General features: G+C 29.9%; 4 protein-coding genes and 1 long non-coding RNA gene across 6 annotated transcripts; 3 read left to right on the forward strand and 2 right to left on the reverse strand.

Moving 5' to 3' along the window:
• Positions 1-5,199: 5,199 nt before the first annotated feature.
• On the forward strand, positions 5,200-7,955 carry LOC139090660 (uncharacterized). The gene is made up of 3 exons (XR_011544442.1): positions 5,200-6,722; positions 6,793-6,941; positions 7,006-7,955. It is a non-coding gene; the product is annotated as an uncharacterized lncRNA (long non-coding RNA).
• Positions 5,710-10,506, reverse strand: bdl (borderless). The gene is made up of 7 exons (XM_070640458.1): positions 10,244-10,506; positions 9,351-9,529; positions 9,225-9,286; positions 7,379-7,886; positions 6,472-7,320; positions 6,186-6,413; positions 5,710-6,120 (listed from the first exon to the last, which is right to left on the reverse strand). The coding sequence occupies exons 2-7, from the start codon at positions 9,481-9,483 to the stop codon at positions 5,876-5,878; spliced, it is 2,025 nt and encodes a 674-aa protein (XP_070496559.1). The 5' UTR covers positions 9,484-9,529; positions 10,244-10,506; the 3' UTR covers positions 5,710-5,875.
• Positions 10,507-11,050: 544 nt separating this feature from the next.
• On the forward strand, positions 11,051-12,242 carry LOC139090659 (replication termination factor 2). The gene is made up of 3 exons (XM_070640459.1): positions 11,051-11,204; positions 11,266-11,554; positions 11,613-12,242. The coding sequence occupies exons 1-3, from the start codon at positions 11,136-11,138 to the stop codon at positions 12,161-12,163; spliced, it is 909 nt and encodes a 302-aa protein (XP_070496560.1). The 5' UTR covers positions 11,051-11,135; the 3' UTR covers positions 12,164-12,242.
• A 113-nt stretch (positions 12,243-12,355) lies between these two features.
• On the forward strand, positions 12,356-14,648 carry LOC139090720 (uncharacterized). Its single transcript, XM_070640521.1, has 2 exons — positions 12,356-12,528; positions 12,870-14,648. Exons 1-2 carry the CDS (start codon positions 12,457-12,459, stop codon positions 14,403-14,405), a joined length of 1,608 nt encoding a protein of 535 aa, XP_070496622.1. The 5' UTR covers positions 12,356-12,456; the 3' UTR covers positions 14,406-14,648.
• An 885-nt stretch (positions 14,649-15,533) lies between these two features.
• LOC139090772 (solute carrier organic anion transporter family member 74D-like) lies at positions 15,534-21,146 on the reverse strand. 2 transcript variants are annotated; one of them, XM_070640594.1, is made up of 8 exons: positions 21,132-21,146; positions 20,471-20,752; positions 19,591-19,793; positions 19,292-19,489; positions 19,025-19,228; positions 18,782-18,962; positions 18,542-18,727; positions 15,534-18,475 (listed from the first exon to the last, which is right to left on the reverse strand). In XM_070640594.1, the coding sequence occupies exons 2-8, from the start codon at positions 20,632-20,634 to the stop codon at positions 17,566-17,568; spliced, it is 2,046 nt and encodes a 681-aa protein (XP_070496695.1). In that variant the 5' UTR covers positions 20,635-20,752; positions 21,132-21,146; the 3' UTR covers positions 15,534-17,565. The 2 variants fall into 2 exon arrangements, with proteins under 2 accessions (XP_070496695.1, XP_070496694.1); XM_070640593.1 differs by lacking the exon at positions 21,132-21,146 and having other exon boundaries at positions 20,471-20,950.
• Between the last annotated feature and the right edge of the window lie 200 nt (positions 21,147-21,346).

The raw sequence follows: 21,346 nt of genomic DNA on the forward strand, positions 1-21,346 counted from the left end.
TAATGGCAATTTAATATCCTGTTGATGTCTAGTTATAACTTTCTAATTTTTGTCCATTCGGAAAAATTCTGATAAAATGCAATAAAATATTTGATATTGAATCCCAAAAACTTTGCGATGAAGTATCATTAAAGTAAGAAAAATTCTGAATTAAAAATTAAAAGTGCAAAAACCAAAAAAAAAAGTAATTCACTAAAAAATCAATATTTTTTTTCTTCTTTACGATTAAAAAAGTTTTTTTTTACTCTTTCTTGGTAACACAGAAAAGAAAGAATTGAATACACAAAGTTCAACACTCGATTATTTTTATTATTGGTTTTTTATGAATTTTTCATTGAATAAATAATTCTAATGATATTTTCACTTTAAAAACTAAAGGAAGCACTCACAAAAATATCCTTAAATGGTTTTATAGTCTTGCCATAAATAGAAAACTTAAGGATGTAACAATAAATTTACGGTTTCACTGTCGATAACTATGTATGTATATCTAAATTATATAAAATCCTGGTGCACAGTAGCATGAATGATAATCTACTGAACTCATTCAAAATCAGACTGTTTGATGTGGAGAAATACGGAAAAAGTTGAGAAAGAGCAGAAATAGAATGTTTGGAAAAATCACAAAAACTCGTTTATTCAAACAGCTGACTTGCGCCCGAGTGTGTATTCAATGTATTTGTGCTCATTTCAAAGTCAGACATGAATGTGTAAATACACAAATGTGCATATGATATTGAATATTCTCTCTTCTCATAATATTCTTATTATTGTTATTACAAATCATATTTTCAGTTTATATACCAAGTTTTAGTATTTTTAAATTCACTATTTCATAAAAAACGAAAAATGCAGCATACCGAACACTTATTCATATTCAAAAAAAAGTTGGGAAATATTCAAATTATATTTATCTTAAATTTAAGTTTTGCAGTTCATAAAGTAATTTACATGTTTACGTAGCTTCAACTAGATTCATATAAAAACATCTCAACCATTAACATCAAGGTGTATCTACTCATTTTGATTATAAACAATGCTCATAAGCATTTCAAGCCATACCCATCCTACCATTAAAATAATTAAAAATTTTAATAATAATTGTGTAATTTTTCATTCGCAAATGAATTAATGAAAATATTAAACTCGTGATATTTATGTAATTAATTTAGTTTTTAGACAGAAAAAGCTATAACGATTCAGTATTAATTGAACTTTTCACTTAGTATCTGTTAAAAGAGTCAAGCATACAAATTAAATTTAATAATTAATATCAATTAATGTGTCTAATAAAGCCATTGAGATGAGAAATGCTTCGATTCAATAATTCATATTAATTTAATTTATATCCATCAACATAAAAACATGTAAAGTTCGTTTGCACTTGTTACTTTTTGTAAATTCATTTAGGAGTACAAATTTTCATTTCAAAAATTTTTACTTTTCATGTTATTTTTTTTCTACAAATAGGTATCAGGTAGAGAATTTTTTCACATTTTCATAGACACAAATATGAAGGTCATCACTGAAAATTTTCTTTCATAAAATCAATTTTCAAAATTATTCCCTTTTAATTCACATTAAATACCTATTAAATTGATTGAATTAAAACAATTAATGTTTATGGTATTCTTGTAAGACTAATTGTTATTAATTGTGAACACGACAATTATTGAGAAAATTTTTATATTTTTTCAACACATTAAGGATAATTTTCTCTGACTACAAAACGTTTTTAATGTGGACTGTTTAACGAATCCTCCACAACTAAAATGACAAATAAAAACAGCATATTGAGCTTTGCAAGTTTTCCTCTCTCTTTCTCATAAAATCATTCACATGAGCAAAAGAGATGCTCATATTGTGAGTTCTCTGAACTTTAAATTTCTTTCATTTTTGCGTACTATTGTACGGATGATATAAAGAAAATTCTACGATATAAACAAATCTTCGTGTGGACGAACTTTACGAAGTTGAGTACATTGCACGAAGTTTAATATTGTTCTCTCAAATGCTCAGCTGAATGTAATAAATTTTTTGCATATGTATAGAGCATAAAATACATATAATTTGATGCACATGTTCTAAATAAATTTCTTATGTAATTTTTAAGCACAACTATGTTTATATCATATTACCATTTTTGAACCACAACCTAACCAATTTGAACCATTTTGGTTAGATAATAAAAATATTTTAATTTGGAAAAAGCAAAAAATTAAATTAAATTAACAAGAATTAAAAATAAACTGAAGGAAATAAAATTCACTTGGAATGACTCACATAAATGACTCAGTACTTCATGGATTGTTAGTTAAAGAATGAAGGGTCATAAACATGGAACTTTTGTTTTAAAGAAAACGATATGAATGCCTTCCTGTTTAACAACACACATTTTTAGTACTTTGGTTTGGCAACAATCGTCACATCTTAATTGCAGATTTAATTGATAACTTTGCATTCATATTCATTTAAAACGTTCTGAGTTTTATTTTAAAAATAATATTTTTCAATTAAAATGACTAATTTACAAAACTGTACAATTAAGAATCCCTAAGGATATATTAATTCAATTTGTCTATCCAAAATTTGTTTTGTCGTACAATCATACTAACCGAAATGTTTCCTGTCTGGACAAAAATTCGTTAGAACTTGACATCAACTGGAAATTAAAATGTCAAAGATTAGTTTTAACGTGTTTTTATCTCCACTCGGGTTTGTCCAAAAAAGCATAAAAGTATCATACTTAGAAACGCACCCAAAATGGACAACTCTTGCAATCATTCTAGGTAAACCTACTGTAAAATTACATCTTGAAAAGTTAAAGAATATTTGTTGATTCTAATTATACCAGGCAAATGATTCAACATTTATTAACTGTAAGCATATCATTAAGCTGCATACTAACAAACTATAATCAGTCTTCGTTTTAATTCTTTTTTAATTATTAAATGGATGCAAATACGTCATATAGAAGCAATGTGTGTCTGATATTGACATTATGAAATAAACTAATAGGAAATGTTGATAAAAAATGCTGGTTCAGTGCATTTTCGATGAATAGAACGGGAATGATTGAATTTGTGATTTCCATGAAGGATGCAGCCTTTATTGTTCGTTTATTAGGTATTAGCAAGTAATTTTATTTTCTTTGTTATGCCTTTGTGTGTTTAATAGTTTAAGCTGATTGTAAAATAATCCTAATGATGCAAAACATAGCACTCATTCATTTAAGCATTAGACATTTATCGATTTTATCAATTTTAAGTACTTAAAAGATTTAAATCATATGTTCCGTATGCAAATACAATTGTAAAGTTCTTAAAATACTTATTAAACAAGTGCATTTAATAGCCTTGGCAATTTCAGAAAATAAATATTGCAACACATAAATTATATTTTTAGTTTCTGATAAATACTTAAAAAACTATTCCTGTTTTTCAATCTAAGCATGTGTATAATAACATCAAATTGCCAGATACTTTAGAAAATACTGCACTCATGGAACTACTACTGCAATCACAATAGGTTGATTTAGCAAAATCTCTAGTCAATGTTATTTTAACAACAATATTGTTAAGCAACAAGCACTTTTTTTCTAAGAGTGTAATACTACATGCTGCCAGATACTTTAGAAAATACTGCACTCTTGGAACTACTAATCACAATAGGTTGATTTAGATCTCTAGTCAACGCTATTTTAACAATAATATTGTTAAACAGCAAACACTTTTTGCTGAAAGTGTAGGACTACGACACAAATGAAGAATACTCTACCACGAAGCATTTAATACCTTCTGTATTAATAGTCATATATATAGAAGCCCCACGGATCCATCTAATCTGCTCTGACCTTTAAATTACAATGATTTAGAAATTAATTACAAAAACTACGTTTCCATCGTCCCAGCACAATTAAAATATCATTTGGTACTAAAATCAACAATCCATGACAACAAAATATTCTTGACATTCGTCAAACAAATACAAGTTCAATGTCAACCCATGAAAATTTGAGTTTGTAATTTAAAACTTTTTCAATGATATCAAAAGCTTTGATTGAATAGAACTTTTGCCCCCAATGTATCTGTTTCCGGCTTTCAACGTTAAATGACTATTATTTTTGTTGACTGAATGATGCTGATACTTCAAAACAGTTTTGTCTAAACTGTGTGATGCGGCACACTGGCACACTAGCGAGAGATATTTACCAAAAATCCCAATTAAAGCATCTCAGACTTTATTTTTAGTTCATTAAGCCATCGCTAAATTTTTATTCGAATTCAACATAATTTTTAACATATTTATTTTGTTGATGTACCGTAAAAAATTTCTGTTGACCAATGGAATGCAGAGACAAATTCTCTAGAAACAAAAAGTGCTATGGCTCAAAGAAGTTCGGACATCACTGCTTCAAAATGAATAAAAAAAAATTTAATACAGCTTTGCAATAAGTAACATATCGTCATCAATTATATAAGTTTAAAGTTCTTATTGCAGGTTCTAAAGTAATAAATAATATAGTCATTCTTCGAAATTGTATAATTTTCCAATAAAGTTTAAGACTTTCGACTTCATCACTTGTGTGCATGACAAACATTTTGAAACTCAAATCTTATTCATAGATATAAATGTCGAAATCTAAAGAAACTTGAGAAAAGTTTTTTTGGCAAAAATTAAAATTATATGCTTAAATGCTGCCAAAAAATGAAAAACCCACAGGCTCAAATTTCTTTTATTTACTTTAAGTATATCAAAATGACATGAATATACCAAATTTTAAATTAGAATATTTTGTAGAAACATTTCTTCCTGAAGGTTTTCAAAACAAAAGCTGTAATTGAAGCATGTTGACGTAAAAAAGTATTTGTTCCATAAGCTTACCTAACAAAGGTACAATTTGATAAGAAATTAAATAACAAACTTTAAAAGTCCTCGTGCTTGATCGTATTCTATAAACGTAGATTTTATGCAACATATTTGACACGTTTAAGACATTCAACGATGGCTGGTTAAAAAATTCTTATACCATCGATGACACGAAAGAACAAAGTCCAATATTAAGCTTCTTATTCTTAACAGATTTACAAAAATGTAGTCAAAAGAAAATTAGCAAAGATGTACAAAAGCTTTTTCTCACAAATTTATTAAGAATGTTATTCCGAATTTCATGCGAATTTAGTTTTATTTAACACACAGTCTCAGCATGTATAATTGGAAGTAATAATAAAGAAATAAAATCATCATCGTCTGAGAAGGAATAAGAAAAAGTAAAAAAAAGCAAGGAATCATTTGACCGATTTACAGACGATATAACTAGCTCTGACTCATAGAAAGCACATGAGAAGTGGAGAAATAATAATGCGAGAAAACCAGTTATATAAGTTGAGTACATTTTCAGTACACATGCACTCAAGTATTGTTTTTTCTTCAATAGAAATGGAATGAGAGCGAAAAATATTTGATGAGAAGACTAAAGTAAAGAGAAAAATCCATTGAGGATGACGCATGTGCTTGTTATGATTGTATATGTTTTGTTTTGAGAGAATTCTTCACTTGTGTTCATGATAAATAACAAGTATACATCCACAGGACATTTACTCACAGTTTTTTTTGAATGAATGCAAAAATTGCATTTTGATTAATGTCAGTCAAGTTGATCAAATTGAGTAGACAGCGTCAAGTGTAAAAAGTAACTTTATTTATGATAGATCCTTGTCAAGCGGAATGAGAGATTTATTTATTGATTTATTTTTTGTTATGGTATATCTTTCTACAAAATAGTTTCTTAAAATTATTCATTAATTTGAAAATGACATTAGAAAAGTCTTTGGCATCAATATGAAAGCTTTAGCTTCATTTCAACTAAATATTATTATTCTAAAACTTTATCGTCATTTGAGTATGATGATGCGAACAAGTGTCGCTTCATATAGAACATGATGCCAGCAAGTGCCAGCAAAATGAGCAATCCAACTGCTCCAACTGTAATGGCTTGCACAATACGGTATTGCGGTGTTACAATTTTATATAGATCACTTGATGCCTCGTAGTTGTACGTTGAAACAGATGATACTTGAAAACTGTACGAAACACCGTCATCTAATTCATCTTCAGGAACTACAAACAAAAATATTAATATTAATACATGATGAAAATTAAATGGAAATGAATGTCAATTTCACCTGAATAAAAATTATTTCTCGTTTCTATTGATCCATGTAATTTATGTTCTGGTTCCAAATACCATCGAAGTACATAAACACCAAATTGATCTTGACCAAATTCTGGTGCATCCCATGAAACAAAATATCCATCTTTTTTCAAATTAACGGAAACATTACGAGGTGGACCGATTTGTGAAAAAGGAAGAATGCTATCAGGTAATTCAGATGGTTCTTCATAATCATGTGCTGTAAATTAAAAGTGTCATTTGAATATTCAGATAATTTACTATAAAATAATTCTAACCTTTTGTCCTATATCTGTAAGGTTTACTAAATAGACCGTCATTGTATCGATCTTGAGACAGAACCATAAATTCATATTCCCTTCCTGATTCAAGATTGTCAATGGTAGCTTCATATTTTTTGCTCGAACTTAATAAACGTGTCCTCCATTCGAGACCGTCCGATAAACGATACCAAACCGTGAATTTTAAATCTGGTCGGAGATAATTTTGTGTCCAATAGATCGTTATTGAATCTTTAGTACTATTTGCGGTAAGATTTGATGGAGCTTTAGGTGAAAAAGTTTCAATCATCAGTTCCGCTTCCGTTTCGATTTTTGCAGCTTCGTTAATAGCAGAGCAAACGTAAACACCTCTATCTGGAGCCGTTATATTTTCAAGTGTCAAATTTCCTCCATCGACAGTGTACCTTCCATAAGGTAAAGCTAAGCCATCCTTACGAGTCCAAGCTATAAGAGATCGATCTTCGTCGGTATGTTTATCGCGAGCAGAGCAGTGCATCGTAAATGTATCATTTAATTTTTGTATATAAACAGATTTGGGTTTCAAAGTAAACTCAGGTGGATGTTGCACAATCACATTGATTATTGATGAAGGTCCATCAGTTCCCAGCTCATTAAATGGTGTACATGTATATTTTCCAGAATGTAAATCATCAACTTCACTAAAATATAAGCTTCCATTACGTTTGTAGTAAACATCTCGAACATTATATGGGTCAAATAAGATTCCATCTTTTTCCCATCTCAAATTAGTGAGTGGAGGGTTTGAACGAAAGTGACAATCCAAAATAGCTGTTTGACCGTATGCAAAGTATACTTCTTTAGGTGAATAAACAACCTTTGCCTTATCTATAAAAGGATAAATGAATGATAAAAATCGGAAAAAATATCCAAAAATCTTTCTCACATTGTACATTAAGAAATGCAGATGCTTCCTCTACTTCTCCTACATTGTTTTTTACTCGACATTTATACATTCCCAGATCAGTCATTATTGTTGGTGTGATAAGTAAGCTTCCATCAGCACCCATAACAGTTCTCGATGAAAGATCAGGAAAATGAGATAAAAGCTCACCATCCTTAAACCATGTCACAAACATCGTGTCTGGATTTTTGACAGAACAATGGAAATAAGCAGATTCAAACTCAAGCACTGTTTGATTCACTGGCGGAATTTTCAGTAATGTTCCACCATCGACACTCAAGTGAAACCAGGTACCATTGTTGCGTGTTTGCGGTGAACGATTTGGATAGCTCATTTTACACTCATACCATCCAGTATCGGAGTCTCGAACAGATGTCAGGTTTATTGATGCTTTACCAATACCTATTTTATTATCTACAAGATGAATTCGACCACTGAATTGACCTGTTACTTGAGTATCACTTCCATACCATGCGAAAATCAGTTTATTCTGCAAATAAATTTCCATTAATATATGTAAAGGAACCATCAATTTTCAAAAACGAATAAAGATCAAAAGAAACCATTATTTCAGATAAAGTACCTATTAAACACATGTTCTCATTTTATGGTATTTTAAAAACTGACACATGATATTTTATGATATTGAAATTTTAATTGCCATTGCACTTCAAAATGCTTTAATACTGTTTATCAAGCAGATTAATTTGTAACCTTCAAAATTATTTTACATCACATGAGTTTGAATTTAATTGGTTTGCATAGTATCTATGCTAATTGACTATTAGTCATTAATTTGCATTTTCAAATAATGTCATAGTAAGTGAGTCATCTGATAAATTTATGGACAGAATACAAAGTATCGCTTATAGTTTTTAAATGTCCTGTTGTTTTGAACTAGTTATTGTCATATAATGCTCCGTACTTCCATAGAATCTTCATTCTTATTGAGTTTAATTAACGCTTGTCATTAAATATTTCACCCATAGATCGTTCGCTGACAGCGGAAATGAAAACATTTTCATCTCATATGCGATTTGTGTATTTCTTTTCCAATAAAATAAAAGGTCAATATGCAACCTGAGCAGCAAAGAAAATTATTTCCTCTATTGTAATATTACGTAATTCAATTTCATTCATCTTTTCATGTTAATTGACTTTAATTAAAATTGAATGCAGCTGATGCAGAGCATTAATAATTAAATGTATTTCTCCTTTAGGCTCTCAATTTTACTTTATTGAAGATCAGTAGAATTAATAAGGTAAGTGAAAGGTACCCCAACAGGCAAGGAATATGATCATGAGTTTGCTAACAAAATTGAGCATGCTCTATTATATTGATTGAGTATACTTATGATCTTGTTCATTTAGGTGAGTATGCTCATGGTCTGCATTAAACGATTTTGAATGGAAAAGTAAGCATGTCTACATGGAATACGATCAATATAACCTAGTGGTGGACAACTTGTGTGCCACCAAAATTTTTTGGAAATCTCATGAACCGTATGCCGTGTACAGTTTCGATTGAGTTTACTATCAAAGTGTGCCGCGATTAATAAAAGGTTGTCCACCACTTAAATCTGATTCCCTAACCCTAGCAGTGAAAACTTTATCCACTTAAAAATAAAATATTAATAAATTTCAATTAATGGCGCTATCAAATTACATTATTATTTACAAGTGTCATAAAAAATTAGCTAATATTCATCAATAAAGTATATTAATATGAATTTAGGTACTCATAATTTGTTTATATGTAAGGGGTCCTCAATTTCAATTGTTTTAATTTGGAACTTGATAAATAAACACAAAATTGACATTTACTCACATCTTTTCTCCAATGAAGATGATATGGAATAGGATAATTTTCCTGTGGAAATTCAACTGGGCCTGCAAATATTCAGAAATGAATTTTTGACATATCCTCATTATCTTTTAATTTGTTTATTCTTACAATTAAACACAACATATCCACCCACGCGTCCTTCAATATATGTTGGCTTTTTATGCTCTTCGTACATGCACAAAACGACCATCATATGCATGCATATTGTTATGGTGAAACATATCATTATAGTCGATGACATACTTCTCCACTTTTTTTGATTATCAAAGATTTCATTAATTACGAACCTGTGACGGAATACATAATTATAAAAATTCTTTTTTTATATCATATGCTGCTTAAATAAATGCAAATGTTAATTAATGCAGAAACAGTTTGCTTTGGGTATTTAGTTTTATTATATAGCATATAAAATAGTAATTTCATTTGAAAGGCACTCAAGTCTGAAGTCTGAATTCATAGAATTATTCATAATGTCTCTCAAGTGGACGTTTAGACCTCCGAATTTAAAAGTGTGATAGAGCAATTTTTTAATTATATAAACATGAAAAGAAGCTAGTGAGAAGAACCTGAAGTATTTAATTCACAATGAAATTAAGAAGAAGTGAAACTGTCGCTTGAAAATTCCAGACATAAACAAACTTGCTTAATTTGTCACTTCCATTTCTTAATGAAATCCGCCTCCTTTAAAATATTTTTAAATTAAGTGCAGCTCGTGATTTACTTAAGATAGATTTATTGAATATTTTATTCTTTTAGGCGTAATGATGTATGAAGTATGACAAGCAGCATTGTGCAATAATACATTTATAATTGACAATAACTAAATTAGTCCCATCAGCGTCGTAGTTTCTATTTCTTATTGTTGCTTTGACCTAGCCGTCTAATTTTGAACATCTTTAATTCCACGGTTAGTTCACACAAGAGGAAATAAAATTTTTCACTCTCGGATAACTTTTTTAAGTTCTTTTGTATTAAATATTTTTTTAAAGGCTGCTTACAGAACTTAGATCGAGTTCGAGTAATTCAATATATTTTATATTGGCATATATTCTCAAATCATTGAAGCATCACTCTGGTATTACAACACTTTTATTATAATTAATTTAAATATTATTATCCTCATTTATTTTTGTAGGTAGCTATATAATAAAATTAATTTTTTCATATGATCAGCTGCCACTAAATATTTTCTCTACTCCGATTCAGCACACTTTATGACCTCACAATAAAAACTAAACTGAATTAACAAAACTCAATTGCCACATGATCTACGATCATATGCGACTCTTTTATTATTAAATTTTGTTTACTTCATGATACACATTTAGATCTGTCTGTCCATACTTTTTTCTGGCCGGCGATTCTTTAAGATTATTTACTAACATTTTTTAGAAATTATGTTCGTGACATATGCTATGAACAGTATGTCTTTATTATTTCTTCAATAATGTTTTAGCTTATTATTAATTGATTGGGATTAAAAAAATTATTTCTTTGGATTATTAACAATTTTAGATGCTCAATAAGACATTCAGGTCATTCTCATAACGAGTTTTAAAAATTCAAATGTATTTTTTCGTTGAGTTTTTTCAAATTTTTTATGGCCGTTTCGTTTTTTCATTCGTCATATTATAAATTGTGATCATAATATTTCTTGCTTTAAAGTTGCATTACATGGTCGATACACCACCTAAGTGCTGATTTAGCTATTCAAAAATGAATTTAATTACCGTAGAGTCATATGAAATGATTTTTGAGTCTTAATATTTTTAACGGTTTTTTTCAAATTTGAAAAATTAGAACAACATAAACAATACTAAATAAAATACAACATAATAATTAAATTTATTAATTTTCGTTGCTTTCTCTTGCAAAAACTTAAAATAAATCATGGGATGTGATGGAGGAACTATTCCTAGACGAGATGAGCTTGTTCGCCTGAAGAAAAAACCAGAAGCTGTAAGTAAATTCATAAAAATAAAATAATTTTCTTATTATAAAATATTTTGTCAACTTCCAGAAAGACAAAGATTCAGAACGGCACTATCGATGGAGACATTGTGCATTAACTCAACAAAAATTACAACAACCAATTGTAATGTGTGGATTAGGAAGGCTTTATTCAAAACAATCTGTAATTGAGTGCTTATTAGAGAAGGATAAAATGCCAGAATCTTGTTCTCATATTAAAAGCTTGAAGGATATTAAAAATCTTCGTTTGACTGCTAATCCAGCATATTCAGCTGAAGATGAAAAGAATGCTCCATTCATTTGTGCTCTGATTGGTCTTGAAATGAGTGGTCAATTTCGTAAGTATTGCCTAAAGAGTAAAATATATGAATTAACTAACTTACTATTATTTTCCAGGATTTGTTGCTTTATGGACTTGTGGATGCGTATTTTCAGAAAGAGCTTTGAAGGAATTGAAGTCTAATATGTGCTCAATTTGTCAAACACCATATACAGAAGAAGACATTGTAATTCTTAATGGAAATGAACAAGACACTGATTTAATGAGAACTAAAATGGACGCAAGAGTAGCAAGATTAAAGGCAGCAAAGAAAGAGAAGAAGTCTAAAGTAATAAAAGAAGAAACTGTTGTTAAACAAGAGGAAGTACCATGTTCATCAAAATCGCTTGATTCATCAAAAATAAAACCAGATACTTCAAAAATAAAGCCAGAGACATCAAAATCTAAATCTCTTCAGACTATCAAACCATCAATTGCTGCTAGTAAACGTGAACTTTTGCTTGACCCACTTGGTTCAGATCCAAACTCAAAGAAAGTCAAGAAAGATTATAGCATAGCACAAGATCCAAAAGCTACGGAAGTCTTCAAATCCCTATTTACAAGTCATGAAAGCGAGAAAACGCAGGACAGAGCTCATTGGGTCACATTCAATCCGCATTATTATTAATTTTTAATCTGTTTTTGTGAAATATATAGTTTAAGAAGAAATAAATTCCTATGACATCAATTTTTTGAAACAAATCGAAGCACCGCTGTTCGTTTATTTCATTAAGCTACGAAAGTATGTAGAACTTTTTTCGGTGTAAATGGAATGAGTCATACATATGTTTTTTTTCGCATTTATATTTACTCACAGAAACTTTTATTTTCATTCAGTATCGAACAGCGGTTCAGTGAACAAGTGAAAAAATACTAAGTTATATCTTATCAGCCTCGAATCAATATAATAAATAATTCAATATGGAAAGAGAAATTTTGGCATCCATTGGTGATAATAAGTACAAAGTTGACTTAGGTAGCATCACTAAAAATGTAAGCATTAATTAATTACAAACAAATATTTATATTTTGGGCGTAAAAGAATGAAAATTTCAAACAATCAAATTATTATGACGAAATAAGTAGGCGTTCAAAGGTATAATAATAAGAATCCATTTGAGATTAATCAGATGTTACTCATTAATCTTTCAACAAATTGTGAAATTATCATCTATTAATAGAAATTTAGTCATTGCCGAAAAATTTTCAATCTAATGTAGAAAGAAGATAATTATCCGGCAATCTGACCTTGAATGCAAAAAGCACTAAGTGTGTAAACATTAATTGATTTTTACAGATATGTTTATCTTTTTTCTCTCTTCGTTTATTTTCAGTCATTTGAATCGATTTTTGAGTCAGACAATACCATCGAGGAATTTGATATTTGGTTGGAAATTGAGAATGAAGACGATTTACAAAAATTGAAGAGACTTTTCAGCGAGAAAGGAGCAAATGTGAAGAAGTTGATTTGGTCCAACTGGAGTAAATATGAATTATCTGCAGCAGATGTTGCTGCCATGATTAGCAACTTGCCCCAATTGAAAGTTGTTCAATTTTCATCATGGAACACTGAATTGACTGGAGAAACTACTGTTGGTAGCTTAGAATTACCAAATTTGTGCTGTCTCGAAATCAATGAATGTGGAAATTTCATTTTCGATTTCTTATCAGCTGCTCTACCAGATAACAAGCTTAAATGCCTTAAAATTAAAGGCGTTAATGAGGTAGATGCTAAATTGAGCGAATTTGTCAAGAAGAATCTAAATTTGAAGAAATTAGACATTTGTGGTGGTGACTACAGTACATTGGATTCACTAAAAGAATTGAAACTTGAGCGTCTCCGTTGTATACTGTATGAAAATAAAGATGATACTGATAGCCAGCGCGCATTTTTAAAAGGATTGATTGCATCACAAACAGAATTAAAGAGCTTAGACCTGCTTAATGATATGGATTATTCATTCAGTTTCGTCGATGATTCAATCTTTGCAGAAATTTGTGCTTTATCACAACTTGAAACCCTCCTTATCAATGTTGATGACATTTCTGTCGAAGGAATTAAATCGATTTCAAACTTAAAATCATTAAAGACTGTGGAATTTAAAACAAATAGAGACCGCTCATTGCCAGTTTTTCAAGAATTCAGTTCAATCAAGAATACCTCACTGGAAAATTTGGTATTGAGATTGTGGTCATTTGATATACCAGCTGAAACATATACTGCACTTGGAGCCAACTACGAGAACCTGAAATCTTTAAGAATTACTCTTGGAACCAGACATAAAATCAGCTTCTTCGTTGGAGCACTTCCAAATCTTGAAAGCCTTAGTATTAAATTCGGTGAAGCAAATAATCCAGTTGAATTTTCAAATGTTTTTGATGGAGATGAAGATGTCAAAAATACAAATTTGAAGAAGCTTCGTTTAGATTTCTGGGGATCAGAAAAGATTGATTCTGAAAAATTCTTCAAGCTCCTTGATGTATTCGAAAACTTGGAGTATCTTGAAATTAAATCTAAATTCCCATTCACTGCCGATTTTGTCAATCAGCTTACAGAGAAGTTGAATACTATTAAAGTTCTTAAATTAGTGTCATTTGCCATCTCAAATAATGAAACATTTGGAGCTGAAATTGTTGATGCATTTAAACAATTACGTACAAAATTGAGATATGCTAATCTCACATTCTTAAACCTTCAACAACATGATTTTGGTCAGGAACTTAACGAAGGAGAACAAGGCGTAAGCCATTCATTTACATATGAACCATTCGTTGAAGCTTTGAAAGGTGTCTACACAGCAAATGAATGTGGATTTGCAAACATTCGTATTCATAACAACTTGGTCTTAACTGCTGGAGATGAGGAATAAACTGGCAACTGTCTATGGACAAAATATGATAATATTGCTAAATAACTGCTATACTATCCAAATTAAATGCACAAATATGTATTAATGCCTTCAAAATAGATTTAGAACGAACAGAAATGAACCAAATTAACAAATTTTGTATTTTCTAATATACTAAATTTGTTAAAAAATTAAGTATTAATTGAAATGTATAACTATGTATACGAACTTAAATACTGAATAAATAACAATAATTAACTTTAATCAAGTTTTATTTTATTCGTCCTTTATCCCGAGCGACACAAATGAAGTAGACTCCACCATGGAGCTTTTAAGACCTCTTTTATAAACACCCAATAGAAGCAGCTTCCATTGACCGTCCATATGACTGCCAAATTATTGTAGTTTCTAGTTGGGTTTAGAGGAGTCTTAATAGATCCGTGACGGAGCCTCCTTCATTTTTGTCGTTTGGGTATGCATGGTGATTTTATTTATTTCCAGCATACTGCAGACATGATAATGAAATTTTAATAGTAAATTAGTACTTTCATAATTTTTAATGCAACTTCATGCATTCATATTTTAATTTTAGTATTGACATGTAGATGTCTCTGCTTATCATTATATGAAACATACGATAATACAAAAGCAAGTAAAATACACTTTTATAAGGTTGTTGATATTTATAAATCAAAAGCTTTGGAAGTTATAAAAATAACTTTTTGGTCAACTAAGCGATATTAAAACTGCTAAAGACAAAAAAGTTTTCGTATTTCGTACCCGTATAAAAATAAAATTGAGCATTTTTTAGAGGTCATTGAAGATGACAATTTATGTCTGTGGAATATTAAATTGGTTTATGGTAGTTTTCTTAAAAATGACATAAAATTGCACAAACTGCTCTCTTGCTCAAGATGTTAAGGATTTATATCAAACGAAAATTCTAATTTAGCTTTGCTCGATTATATGCTGCTCATTCATCCTTTTCATCCTTGAGAAATTTAATGCTTTCATCGACAAATTTTCCATACAACTTATCATGAAGCTTCTCAATGTCTCTTTGTTCTTTCCTTATTTGATTTGATTTTCAATCAGCTGTGGATGATTTAAAAATACACAAATCTATTTGAAAATAAAAAAGTTTCCACATTTTCTCTTAAATTTTCCTTTTATTTCTTTCTTAGGAAATACATATATAGAGAGAGAAAAACAAAACTTAAGTGAACTATGCAGAACATAAAAATGTTTGCTTAAAAATATTTTTCTCTGGAGAAAGCAAATAAAGAAAATATTTTTCACAGAAGTACTTTTTATCTCACATTGCATCTTAAATGGCATAAAGAAGAGACTTTTGGCTCTCCTTTCTTCGTTCTATCTTACTTTAGAATCACGTTAAGGGTGCTTTATGCTTCGTCTATGTGGAGAACAGAAAAGGCAAATAGAGGAGAGATAAAGCACAAAGTACAATATTCAAAGTCTATCATCGCTTACTCAATTCCTAAGCACTTTTCTTCTTGCTTTACCGATAGAAAAGGATTGAAATGTCAAAAAGTAATGAGAAAGAAGCAGCTTGATAAAACAAAGGATGTGAAATTAAAACAATTCTGAACATTTTTTAAAGTGTCAATTCTTTGTTCTACAGTTTGTATGATTTTGAGCACCGTCTTCCTTACTATGAAAAAAAAACATTTATAATCCCTTTTTCTATGTCATTGAAAATCCATAATTTAATCTTCAATATTGACATCAGCAAATTCTTTGATGTACCATTACTGTATGAAACGAATCATTTTTCTGGATAACAAGTCGAGACAGAAATTTAATAATATTTTTCTTATAGATGCTATTTTGATGAGATGAAAAGCAATCAATAAAGTGCATACATGATTTATCAAAATTCAGCATCAAGACTTTCTTTAGATATTTTTTCTAGGTACTATAAATCTGGGAGACATTCACTTATTTTGTAAGTGAAGGAAACTCCTAACATTCAAAGAGGCCGCTTTTAGATACCGTAATGTCCTTTCTGTATCATGAAAACAAACTCAAAATTTCATCAGGGGAGCATACTTATTGTGCCGCTAAACATTTAAGACACATCTGAGATGATTGTCGCGTATCAGCACAGTTTGAGTACCGCTTGTTTGAACAGTCACTAGACCCTATTTTCTACTCCTTAGTTCATGAAGGACTCCTTAAGAAAAGGACAATATGGATGATTTGAAGACTTTGAAAAAGCACAGACAAGATTTCATACAATATATGCAGCAATCAATTTATTTTGCATTGAATTCTAAATCTCTTCTTCGTTGCCACAGCAAAATGAGAAATGTCTCAAATTTATTTTTCTACCAATGTCAGATTCCATACTGCATTTACAATAAATCAAGTTTTGTTTTTATTTTGACTATGGTTGCTTCCAATTGAAATTTCTTTTCTTTCAAGCTTAGACTTAAAGTGAACATAGAATGCCATGTTGAGGAAGAAGAAGAAGACATGAAAATATTTTGATAAGATTTGAGACAGCATCAAATAACACAAACACAAATCAAAGTTTATGAGAATAATTTTCTGTATCCATAGGAAAGTTTTTATTTCATTTTTGTCTACAAATTAATAAGCAATCATTGAGTAAGCTTCTCCTTTATACATACTTTAATGACATTTACTTTACTGGTGCCTGCTTTAATGATTCCCTCCATTTCGCTCTTATTTGTTATCCCCTATTATTTATTGAAGGAATTCATTTGGCAAATGAAAAACTTTGAATTTGTTTCTCATAAAAAGTTATGACAGCAACAATATCAAAAGAAACATTGAAATGACTTTTTCCCATCGTATCCGATATTTAGTATGGAATTTTTCCTACATCTTCTGCTTTTTCTTAAACATTGTTTTTATGATGGAATGAAGAGGACGAAGGAAAAAGTTTTCCATTGTTATTCAGAATATTTTTTTGTTGTACATAATATGAAGGCACGTGAATGATAATAAGAGCTATGGAAATTTGTTTGTCTTCTTCACTACTTGGCGTGAACTTTGATTGTTGTCGGAACTTGTTCATAAAAACTGCCAAACATTTATTTATGGTAAAATTGTGGTAAATTGCTTAACATTTCAAGTTCACTTAGTCGTAAATAATCAAGTGTAAACAACAAAATTTTATAAATTAATTAGGTGCCTAATTTAGTTTATTCAATCCCACATCTTTTTCCTTTTTTTCGTTATTTTCATCTTCTTTCTCATCAAAAATTTTCAAGTTTTCCGAATAATGCCACACACCAAGATCAAACATTGCTCCTATAAAGATAGAGCCAGCGGCAATGAAATTAAAACTATATCTCAGTTTTAGATTATCATAAAGCCAACAATTTCCTCTACTTGAACATGTTTTACCAAATACTATACATGCCGAATCAAGGATGTAACCGAAAAATATTGGACTAGGTACAGAAGAGAAAAGTCGAACAAATGCCATTCCGAAACCAATGGCTACTGCTTTGTCTTCCTTTTCAATACATCGAATGCCTACCAGGAAATTTGATGCACGTCCAGATGCACCTAAAAATTTCATTATGCATGTAACAGCGAGAAAAATTGTTAATATTGATCGACAATCGACAGAACAAGGACCGATTGTTGATGAATTTCCCAATTTGCTTTCTATACATGAACAAGAATTGAACATTTTTGTGCTATTTAATTTTGTTATTTCCGTACATCCAGCATGGCATGCACTAATGTAAGTCTTTCCATCAATTCCACAAACTGGAGAATATTTCATGTAGTCACAATGGCATTCAACATTACATTCGTCTTCAAAATTTAATTTTACCGAATGTTCATTCTCACTGCATCCCATAAAAGCAAACGAGAATACAGCCAATGCAGAAATTATTCCTATAATTACATTCCATATTGTTAATTTTCTTGCAGTAGGTTGATATTTGGTAATGACAATTCCAGCAGTTAATATTCCAAGAGCAGATGCAGTCAAACCAAAACTACCAGTTAAAAAGCTTGAGGCTGATGCTGACGTATGATAGAGTGTTTCCATTAATTTTGGTGTATAAGTCCAAAATGGTTGAAGACTAAATATGAAGGAAGTAAAAAGTATAACAATCTATGGATTTATTGAAAAATTTTTAAAATCTTACCCAAAAATGTAGAAAACACTTGCAAAGTTATTCAGCATAAATACTTTATTTGTTATAAGCCTTTTAAAGGTTGCTATCATTCCACTAAATGAAATGCTCTCATCAACATGTGATTCCTTAACATCTAATGATTTCGCTTGAAGTCTTCTTTCTTTCTCCTTAGCAATACAATTTCTAACTGCAGCTCTAGATAATATATGTTTATGACTTTTCATACTAATATTTATTACAATGTTTTACCTTGGTAGTTCCTTTGGAAACATCCCCATGATTGGAACAAATAAAAACAGAATAAATCCAAGTATAATCCATCCTAGATACCAAGCACCTAGCCATCGTGGATCTTTATTTGTTATTGTAGGTGTTAAATCAGGTGCAATGTATATTCCTAGACATAAGGATGCTAAAGTATAGCCACCAGCTAAATAGAGATAAAGGATAAAAATAAGTTTAATTAAATTAATATTTAAGAAATTTTCTTACCTGGTCCAAGAAGGCGAATGAAATAAGAAAAGCTTATTAAAGCCGGTGTTTTAGATTTTTGTATGTTATCATCAAGATATGAAAGTCCCAAAGTATGCTTTAAACTTTGTCCAACACCAGCAACAAGTTGTGCAACAAAGAAGAAAATTTGAGCAAAAAAATTATCAGCATCACCTTTACGACACGTTTCGTTTTCCGACGTTGCTAAAAAAAACATCAGCACATGACAAAGCAGTTAAATTATCAGAAAATAAGATGCTTATCTACCATTTACTCTGCATAACATTTTTTTATCTCTTGCATCGTGCATGTGTTTTGACATTTCTACATCAGCTGTTGCACCGTATTCTGCTGTAAGCTGTAATGCCTCTTCACCAGGACCATAAACAAAATGAGGAACTGCATTAATGAAGCAATATATGATGACAATAATAATACTGAGTGCTAACCAACGAGGCCGATGCCCTTGAATATCAAAGTGTAAATAGAATTTTAGATAAGTGACTTGTTTATTTACAGCATGTTGATCAGTCATGATAATTTTAATTAGCTGTTAGTATATCTACCTTTTCCTACGTAGTAAGCTATGAATGTTGATAACATCAAGCTCGTAATATCATTCCCAGTTGCTATAAATCCTATGTTTCTTGACGGTATCTTAAAACGCTTTTCTATTGTGGTGATTGTTCCATTATAATAACTATGAGTGGAAGCAAATACTAATCCAACAACACCAAGAACCGCTACAAAAGCTTTTTTATTTGCAAATCTACAAATATTGGATTAAATAAGAACATCGCATTACAAATTCTATGAAAGGAATAAGATTAAATTTTATAGAGCGTATCTAGACATATAATAAAGAACGTGATAATATAATATAAATTATTAATAATAATTTTATTGTGATATACCCTACTTTTGGAATATGTTCAATTGTAATCCAAATACGTCATTTTTACTTTAATGATTCATATTCTTTATGCTCATCATTAAATCATTGAAGTAAGAAATGACAATATTGCATTTGGAATTAGAAATTGGCCGGCGATAGGACCACATTTGAGGGATGCCATGGATCACAATTGATCTGTACGACCAACGAAGTAAGTAAGAAAGCCTATATTCAAATTATTGTAAAAAGTTTATGCCTAGTAATTTTTTGATTTAAAACAATTTACACCTTTTTTTATTTCATAGAAAATATTTTACCACTAGTCAAATTAGTCACACGTTTTTATCTTAAAACCTTGAAATTGACAAATTTCCTATTCATTGTATATAGTTAATTGAATTTTCTGTGACCTTAACTTTTTCTATCGTTGTGAAAAGTGGACATTTTCACAAATGCAACTCTAAAATTATTTGTGTTAATTCCAGTACTATAAGTAGATGAGTAGCACCATGAAAGCATTCTCTTTGCTTGTTGGATTTAAGTTGTTTTACCTTTGTAAATTTCGTCCTCGACATGATCCTATTCCGCATAATGCATCAGCAGATAATGGCGCACGTTTATAAATTTCTTCAAAATCACCATTGAGTGCCTCATCAGACAAGCTTTTAATGTACTCGTCTAAGGTAGGTCTTTTGTGATCAATTAAATTTTCCATTTAGAATTTAATGCCAAGTAAAAGTTAAACGTTTAGTTCAATTGAATTAACACCACAGACTGAATTTTCGGAGAGCTTTATTCACTCATATCACAAAACGATCGTCGGGTTGGGAGATCTGAGAGATAATATCACAATAAAAACACTGCAGGCCTTTTATTTTTTGAATTTATTAGAGTAATATTTGAGAAATTTTATTATGATAAAAAAAAGCTTTGTTGCTCTTTTTATGGAGATTTTTTTCCTTTTATTTATTTTTTTAAAGTATTTACTAGCTATATAGTACTTGAATAAGTAAGAGTAAGAGCAAAATCAACAAGTTAGAAGTTCCACATTATTTTTGAGTGTAATCAATATTGAAATATTTTGCTCACAAAATCAGAACTTATTTTCTCATATAGTTATTATTTAAAAAGTTCACAATTTTGCACTTCAATTTTCCCTTTATAAATTTTTAATTTGTTTAATGAATGTTCACTTTTTCTAAGATTTTATACTTAAGAACCGTGTTGATCTAAAATAAAAATGAACTGTATACACTGCTCATCTTAAAATGTTTGTAAACTAACCGGTTGACCATTTAGCACTAAATTTATTTGCTCACCAATTTATAAATATTATCTTAAATAAACTGGTTTCCTATTAACATTTAAAAAAATTACGGGAATTTAACAAGGAAGCATTACCTAAAAGAATATATTAAATAATTTAA

This window comes from Chironomus tepperi, unplaced genomic scaffold (assembly GCF_022539635.2).
Source record: "Chironomus tepperi strain 1889 unplaced genomic scaffold, CSIRO-AGI_Ctep_v1 contig_219, whole genome shotgun sequence".
NCBI lineage: Eukaryota > Metazoa > Arthropoda > Insecta > Diptera > Chironomidae > Chironomus > Chironomus tepperi.